Consider the following 9,199-nt stretch of genomic DNA (forward strand, 5'->3'; position numbering starts at 1 on the left):
CTTGCCTTTTAAGTTTTTAATAGACAGTTAAGCTGTGCTTTGCAAAACTGCTTAATCTTCATGCAAATTCATAGGAAGGTCTTTTAAACAAACATAGGTCAGATATATCGCTGAATTTGGTTAAGAAATTTTTATCAAACTGGTGGGAGAAGCAAATTTTCCCTCTCACTGGCAGCCACAATGGACCTAAGGTTGTCTGCAGCAGAATCAGCAGAGTGACAAGACAATCTTACAGTGACACTCACCCTTGAAGGGAGAGGGGATTTTGACTGTGTTATATGCTAGTGCTTAAGAATGAACAGTGAAAGAGGAACTGTTAGCTGCTTAATTAAGTGAGTTAGGCTTTCGAAAAACCTGGTTTTCATAAAATACAATGAAAGCCTAAAACCAAGGATTGCTTACTTTGCCCCTTGAAATAACACAGCTCTATTGAGAACAATCCTTTGGGGGCATGAAGGTAAAATGAGAAAAAGTAAGCAACTCAGGGCAAGCGGTGATGCTTTTAGAGCAAAAAGAGGACGGCCCTCCATTACCAAATACCATTTTTCCAGGGTCTTTGTGACATGTGTTGTTCTTACCCCAGTTCTGGCTCCTTTTCACTTTGATGAGACTAACAGAAGGACTGGTTACTGAGTCAACTGGTGTATATGATTATAATGGTTAAGGTCTCTGTCTGGAATATTACTGATTTTGATCTATGTTCTCCAGATATTCAGAAGCCATGCCCCTCAAGTTACTCATGACCTAAAATAATTTGGTATATTATACTTTTGCAAGTCTGGCTACCAGACAACACGTCTCCCCAGACTGGTTTTCAGGCTTATTCTCCTGAATTCAGGTCCAGGCTGGTTTTCAGGCTCATTCTCCTAAATCTTTTATACAAAATTTTTCTTATATAAAACTCGAATTGAGGACTTGGAACTTGGGAGTATTTACAACTTGATATCAATTCCCCAGTCAAGGTAGGACTATGCCCCACTTCAACAGGAAACAGCTAGACAGGTTGTTGCCACATTCCCTGAAAGACTTGGGGAAGGATGAAATGGAATTGGAGGTTGAAACCCAGACACCCTAAACACAAATTCCTCTGCCAAGTTTAAACATACTCATGTGTTATCCTCAAGACTGAGGAGTATCAAAGAAAAGGGGAGAATTGTAACAGAACCCAGTGAGTTCAGCCCCTAGCACAGCAGCCGTTGCTCTCTCTGCATTATTACTCTGCACCCTGTTACCAGGCAATGGGTCCTTCTCAGCCATTGGTCAGTGTCACAGTGGGCGGAGCCCACTGGCAACCGACTGTCAATGAGTGATAGTTAGTGGCCCTGATCAGCCACTGGTCGGTGCCACAGTGGTCCTGCTCAGCCGTTGGACAATGCAGCAGTGGCCCCCGCTCACAAGCTACCAACTGTTAAGAAAGGATGCTTAGTGACGATTCAGACAACAGTGGAGTGGTGGTCAGTGAAGTGAAGAGTGAGGTAAGAGGCAGATCTGGGCCTTCTCCCTGAGGCCCTCCAGCTCACCTGGCCTTAGCTGGAATCTCAGAGAACAGGCTGGGGGCTCTGTGTCCTATATGGCTCCAGAGCCCTCACCAAGGCCCCCCACTAGCCTTTGAGGCAAGCAGTGAACCTCTCCCCTGTCCCTATCTCTTTGATCCTGTAGCAATGGCAGTCAGCCTGGGTTGCTGTCTGTGGGACCTGGTCTCTCCCCCTTGGGGAGTCCTGAGGAGACTGAGGGGCCACTTGGGTTGGGCACCTGGCTCCTTCAGTGATGACAGATGAGGAGGGTCTGGTGACCTGGCCCTGAGGGAGCTACCGGCTGAGCTCTGCCTCCTCTTAGCCAGGCCCAGGACCTTGGAGGGTGAAAGTTGCTCCTTGGGACATTGCTCTTTCATATCGGGACAGAGAATAACATTTGTTTGGTAGAGATTTATAGGAACACCTCATCTGACCATGAGCTGACCTCAAGAACAGAGGCTCTGACAAGAAGTTTGTAACAGCTAAGCATCTCCCTCCCTCCCTCAACTAGTGCTTTTAAGAGGGCTTTGATGAAAGCTTTCAGTAACATTGGGGTTTATAGGGCATGAGCCGCCCATCTCCTTGCATGGCCTTGTAATAAACCTTTCTCTGTTCCAAGCTCCAATGTTTGAGTATTGTTTGCCCTTGCTGTGGGTTGGGCACACGGACTTGGTGATGTTCAGTGACAATCTTCCCTTGCCTCCTTTGTCATACATGAATTGACCGTATGCACCGGGCTGTATTTCTCAGCTCTGACTTTTGTTCCACTGGTCTGTGTGTCTGTTTTCATGCCAGTACCATACCTGTTTGATGACCATAGCTTTGTAGAGTCATCTGAAATCAGGGAGCCTGATTCCTGAGGCTCCTTTCTGAAGGTTGCTTTAGCGATGCAACCCTTCTTTCTCAAGGTTGCTTTGGTGATTCAGGGTCTTTTGTGGCTGCTCCTACTAAAGCTATGTGTTCAGGGCAGATGAACTACTAAGGCTATCTGTTCAGGGCTCTGTCTTCTTTTCCACTGGTTTGTGTTTCCGTTTTCATGCCCGTACCATACTGGTTTGATGACCGTAGCTTTGTAGTGTCGTCTGAAATCGGGGAGCCTGATTCCTGAGGCTCCTTTCTCAAGGTTTCTTTGGCTATTCAACCCTTCCTAAGGTTGCTTTGGCAATTCGGGGTCTTTTGTGGCTGCTGCTACTAAGCCTATGTATTCAGGGCAGATGAAGGCTCTCATGGAGCTGGTCGTCCCCACTCCTCTGAGATAGGAGGGAGTGGCAGAAAGTCAGTAGCTTACCGTGGAAGTATTTCAAAATGCAACAGAAGGGAGAAATAAACGTGACTCCCACATTATAAGTGAGATTTAACTAACATTTCTGTTTCAGAGTGGCATGCATTCCAGACTTGGGGAAGGAAGCATGATGAACCAATCCCTGGTTCAGTGGCTTAACTTCCTATCTTCTTTTGCATTTTCTAGATCCACTTTGGAGGTACTTATATCCTGAGTCTGTACAGTTGATGCTGTTTGACCCCTGAGAGAACTCTGTGCACTTCAGAAGCACCGAGCAGGGCAAAGGGTCTGGCAGATGTGCAGTCTGAGTCTGAGAATCAACAGATCCAGTTCCAGAACCACACCTGCCAAGATCCGCATGCCAAGGGTAAGCTCTTCCCCTTTTCCTAAACATTTCATCTGGAATCAGTTCTCTATGCACCTCTGGATTCCAAGCTCATGCTATTTAACATAGCAATGTGCTGACACCCAATATATCTGTATGCTGGTGATCACCTCTGGCTCCCCTGGGTGCACAGGCAGTGGGGCACTGGCTCCGTAAGAAAGAAAAAGTGAAGCATTCTCCTGGGAAGGGCCCCAAGGAGTACACAAGGCACAGGATGTCCAGTGACACAAACAAGGTCCCAGTCATGATATCCCCGCCTCCCCACGTGATTGCCCTTTCATGCACAGTATTAACAAATAGGGCTTTCCTGGTAGCTCAGATGGCAAAGAATCTGTCTGCAGTGCAGAAGATCAGGGTTTTATCCCTAGGTCAGGAAGATCCCCTGAAGATGGGAATGGCAACCCACTCCAGTATTCTTGCCTGGAGAATTCCATGGACAGAAGAGTCTGGTGGGCTACAGTCTTTGGGGTCACAAGGAGTCGGACAGGACTGAGCGACTAACACACACACAGTAACAAATAAGGCAAGGTGTTGGGTTTGAGGAGCTTATAAAACTCCCCCGGTACCTTTGGTATTTTCTCCCCACGTATCTGCCATGTCTCTAATCCCTAGGCACATGGATAAATAGCCTTAAAACTTCCTTGCTTTATCTCTCATTAATGCTCTTTGGCCAAGCCTTCCACTTTCACAAAAGGTATATGCCCCTCCCCCCAACCCATCCTGACTCTTTTCTTCTTTTCCATATTCTAGTATTCTCCATTATAGGCCATTGAAAGCACAACCTCGGGCATCTTTCAAAGATTCGGGCAGAAAAGCACAGGCTGCATAAGCTATAAACGCTTTGTAGTCATAGGCGAAGATTGTGGGCAAGCACACTGTTTAAGGGAGACCTGCCGTAGCTGTGGGTATGACGGCCAGACCCCTCAGCCTCAGCTAACTAATCCTCAGTACCCAAGTTGAATCATGATGGACACCAGGTATGTCCTATGCGTTTGGAAAGGCCGCTTTTGGCCAGCCAAGGTCTTGTCCAGACCCAGCGTCTCACCACAACAGAAGAGAAAAAGGGCCCTTTCTCTGGAAGTTCAGATACTCTCAATAGATGAAAAAATCAGAGTGAAAAAAACAAAGATAAAGACCCTAAAGGAGTCCATGATTGAATCCATCTCCACCTCACTAGCGGCCCAGCCGGAGCCCAGCGCCCCAGAAGAAGAGGAAATGGCCTACATATGCGCTATTACAATGGCCTGGGACGTTCTGAATAAGAATGGAAATTTCACTCCAGCAAGAGTCGCGGGTGATCCAGAGTCCAAGATGCAGTCTCCAAGGAGGCTGCAAAAGCAACATTGTAGAAGGTGTCAGAAGCCCAAGCGGGGCCTACGAAGGAGTGTGAGGAAAAGCAAAAGCTCCAAATCACCCGTGGTACCTTCAGAGAGGGAGGATGGCCCATATGGGGACAAGCCACAGGTGTGCACACCCATCGCCCCGATCCCAACCGAAATGCAAACAGAGTCATCTCAGAGCTCCGGGGTGCACCCAAGCTTCCTGTCACTTTCAGAAGATGACCGTGAGAAAGAGGGCAAGGAAAAGCAGGACGCCTCAAAAGTTATGTCCTTGCCCTGTACAGTGAAGGAGGTGGGTGTAGATGTTAGAGGTGAACGTGTGCTTCCATCACTTACACCGGGTTTCATCTTCACTGTGCCCAAGGCTCCAGAAGAGGGGGTGCACAACACCTGCCCAAAGTCCCTGGCTGTGTCCCCTGAACGTGCTACCTCCTCGGTGAATGTTGACCCTGAAGAGGGCACCTGCAACTCAGGCTCGGAAGGTGCAGAGGCATCCTCCAATGCCTCTAACCTGGGCCTGCGTTATTCACTCTGCCTAGCAAACAGAAAAAGGAAGCTGCAGGCCCCAGGGTGTGAGGAAGAGCAGCAAGAATCTCAACCCTCAGCTGGCTCAAAGGCTATTAAGCCCACCAGTGCCATCAAGAAAGGCGGGGGCAAGGAAGTGGGACAGCTGACAAGCATGGCGTGCCCAGAGGAGCTGTGTCCCATTGAGAGAGGAATGCTGGTCTGGTTTAAGTTTCAGAATCACCCATTTTGGCCAGCCGTGGTCAAGAGTGTCAGCCCAACCGAGCAGACCGCAAGGGTGCTTTTGATTGAGGCCAACATGCACTGTGAGAAGAGCGGCATTCAAGTTCCTCTTCGAAGGTTGAAGCATCTGGATTATAATGGCAAAGAAAAGCTAATGAAGAGAGCCAGCAAAGTATACGGGGCAAGTGTGAACTGGTGTTTCTCACTGATTTCCAGCTACAGAGAAGGGCTTGTTCGCGGGTCTTTTGTGGGCTCTTTCCTGGACTATTATGCTGCTGACATCAGTTACCCCATGAGGAAAGCCATCCAAGAAGGTGATCTGCAGATGGATTTCCCCAAGGTGAATTATTCCGACCTGGAAGATTCTGAGGAGGAGACCCCTGTGGCTGCAAAGAGGCACTGCAAGAGAATCCTCCCTGACCGGATGAGGGCTGCTTGGGACCGAGCCAATGAGAAGCTGGTAGACTTCATCGTGAACAGAAAGGGGGCCGACCCGCATCTTCTGGACATCGTCAAAGGCAGGAAAGAATCCAAGTGGCTTGAATCATTTCTGAATTCAGAGAGGTATGTGATCTGCGTTGAAACATACCTGGAGGATGACGATCAGCTAGATGCCGTGGTAAGACATTTACAAGAAATCTACAAACACATAGACAAGAAAGCGCTGGCTCTGACAAGAGATGACCCAGTGAGCTTCCTTCTGGAAGTTCTTCTGCCAGAAGCAATCATTTGTTCAATTGCTACAATGGATGGATTGGACTACAAGGAGGCAGAAGCAAAGTACCGGCAAGGGCCACCTGTGCGTTACCGGGAAAAAGAACTCTTTGATAAGAAAATCTTGAAGAAAATAAAAAAGAGATCAGCTGAGAGGTACAAGGCTAAACTCTCCCCCTGTGCCCAACAGGGCATCGGGCAGGCTTCTCAGCCACACCATTAGCAACAATCCCCGTCTGTATGAACTGCATGAGCCTCCCACTCCACATGGCATGTAAACACCTTCTGGAAATCCGAGGCCTCAGGAACACACTTGAATTCACTCTGGATCCATCTCTAGCACCTGCGAGTGGCATGGTCATCGTCAGTTTTTTCTTCCCCAAACCCTCACACCACTAATTTGTTAAATATTGTAAACAGCTGTATTTCCCTCTACTTGCCCAGATGTGTAGTTTTCCAGATATTTTTACGACATGGCTTTTGACTCTATGTCATATTTTAAAGGTGGACATGCATTCTTTTATTACATGAAAAAGCCCCTGTATTGGATACAAAGCAGCAATCGTGTTTAAGATCTAAGGCATGTTTCATACAGAAAAGCCACATGGGTTTGCCATTCCTCCTGTGGCACAACGGTATCCACAATTGATTGGATTCCTCCTTAAGATAAGCCCTGATTTTTCCCTGCCATGCTTATCCATTTGGAAAAAAATCCCTGAGAGATGAAACCAGTGACAGAGATGTTTCCTGTATACTACCACTACCTTCCAGTGGTTCTTGGAAAAGCAGCCTGAAATCCAAACAAAGTTAACGGGTGATCTGCATGTGGTCCATGTGAGGCTGAATGAAACTTTGCGTGCAGTCAGTGTTTTGTCAACCCCTGCAAAAATGTTCACCCTCGGCTTCCCTGAGATTCCATTTGTGGGAGGTGCTCTTCTTCAATGGCTGAATGGTTTCCCCACATAGACAGACTCTTGGCTGTCTTCCTATATGACAGTGACTGGATCCCCTACATGCCATCATCTGTCCCCTTGTGGAAGATGACTACAGCCATCATAGACTCAAGTTGACTTGTCTAGACCTGGAGTCCAGGCTGACTGCTTCGAGCCCATCCAGTTGGCATAGATTGTAGCAAAGCAGGCGCTTTGCCCTCATCGACCCATGTCCTCCCAAAAATTTCAGTCATTTGTCCCAAACCAAGCAAGCTTTTTCCTTTGACTTTTTCATCAACTAGCTCCGACAGGTTCCAGCAGTGTAAGTGCAGACGCGTAAGTCATTCCAGGCTGCCTGAGCAGTAGGTGGACCAGGAGGGTCTGGGAAATGGGTAACAGAAAAGTCTCCATTCAGCTAAACATGGCTGCTGTCAGAGTACAGTGAAAGGTAGTTTAACAGGTAAATTCTGAAGCTCATGGATAGTTATCCTATCTGGAAACAAGATTTCATTATTACTATTTTTTTTTTTTGGAGAGGAAGAAAAGTGTTAGAAAAGCTAGTTTATTTTGTAAAACCCAACAGGAAAATAAACATTAAAGATTTAACGTGAACCTGAGTGTGTTTTTGTTCTTAGAATCAACTGTCACTGCCCCAGGTTCAACTGAGTTCAGTTCAGTCGCTCAGTTGTATCCGACTCTTTGCAGCCCCATAGACTGCAGTTCGCCAGGCTTCCCTATCCATCACCAACTCCCGGAGCTTGCTCAAACTCATGTCCATCAAGTCAGTGATGCCATCCAACCATCCCGTACTCTGTTGTCCCCTTCTCCTCCTGCCTTCGATCTTTCCCAGCATCAGGGTCTTTTCCAATGAGTCAGGAAAAAACTTTAGCCCCAGGTTATGGGGATAAAATTGCATGCCCATGTGATTTTTTTTTTTTTTAATTTGCAAAGGGGAGCTGTTTTGATTCACAATAAAACCATTGTGTCTTTCACCTCAAACTTCCGCTTCATCACATTTCAGATTGTACACAGTTGGAATGTCTAAATAATACTCCTCCTCCTCTAGGAGGAGTTCAGCCTCCTCCTGGCCCACATCACCTGCATGTGCCCTTATCCGTTAGCAGCAATGAGTCTATTATCCAATGACTCTTTCACCTATGTTTCTCCTTAGCACACACAAATACATATTTACTTATTCTTTCTCAGCCCAGGTCATTCAATTCAGTGCTAAACCACACACAATCCACACCCGGGATCCTGCACACCTGGTTCCCAGTGGCTTGTGGTTATCTGCTACTGACCACATCACTTGTATGTGCTTAGTCACACAGTCGTGTCCTACTCTTTGCAATCCCATGGACTCAAGCCCACCAGACTCCTCTGTCCATGGGGATTCTCCAGGCAAGAATACTGGAGTCAGTTACCATGCCCTCCTCCAGGGGATCTTCCCAACCCAGGGATGGAACCCAGGTCTCCCAAATTGCACACGGATTCTTTACTGTCTGAGCCACCTGGGAATTTCTAAGTCCAAGGAATTTGAATATGATGAAACACTAAAATTGTGCTGTAAAATTATATTTGGAAGCTTGGAGTCTTCGTCAATTCCAAAGCTATGTGAGATTTCAAAAGCCATCTTTCAAGACCTTAACTTTGCACATGCCCCCTCCATGACCTTGGTATGGCAGGTTCGCTGGAGACTGCTGCCAGCATTGACCTGGCAGGGTTTCAAACATGTTCCTCAGTATCACTCTGCCACTGAGACTCAGATGCAGCTTTCATGGTCCCACCCTTGCGAGTCTGATTTGGGGATCTGGGCTGAAACACTGGCACCTGCATTTTCATATGCCACATGAAGATCTGGATGCTGGAGGTGCCGGCTGCCCTGCTTCATCTGAGATCAGCCCTGGGATCAGTGTGTAGACTCCAAGGTGCACGGAGTTCACTGAGCCTCCAACTTCCAGGGTCGCACAGCTCAGAGTCTCCAGACTAGCCTTTCTGACTGAGTGGTGACTGACAGCCCTTCCCATCATGCCCCCAAGCCTCCCAGCTCCTGGCCCCGCCCCCATGCACAAAATGAGGCGAGCCCAGGCACCCCGAGACTGAGGCAAGATCGAGATGGAGTGGAAGCAGAGCAGGGCTTTCCGTAGCTCTTCTGAGAAAACCGTAAGGCTTCTTCCCACAAGAATGCTGCAAGAGTGCTCCCTCTAGGAGGTGATGTTGGGCACACGTGGAAGGACAATCACAGCAGTGAGGGAAAAGAGCGAGAGAAGCGTGCCCACCAGGAT

The 9,199-nt window shown here is 47.7% G+C and overlaps 1 protein-coding gene across 1 annotated transcript; it reads left to right on the top strand.

The window, feature by feature from the left end:
• Window positions 1-3,937: 3,937 nt before the first annotated feature.
• LOC147341076 (PWWP domain-containing DNA repair factor 3B-like) lies at window positions 3,938-7,526 on the top strand. Its single transcript, XM_086385876.1, has one exon. It carries the CDS (start codon window positions 4,145-4,147, stop codon window positions 6,203-6,205), a length of 2,061 nt encoding a protein of 686 aa, XP_086242002.1. The 5' UTR covers window positions 3,938-4,144; the 3' UTR covers window positions 6,206-7,526.
• The last annotated feature ends 1,673 nt before the right edge of the window (window positions 7,527-9,199 follow it).

This window comes from Bos grunniens, chromosome X, assembly GCF_055505025.1.
Source record: "Bos grunniens cultivar Pamir isolate PY7600 chromosome X, Bosgru_T2T1.0, whole genome shotgun sequence".
Classification (NCBI taxonomy): domain Eukaryota; kingdom Metazoa; phylum Chordata; class Mammalia; order Artiodactyla; family Bovidae; genus Bos; species Bos grunniens.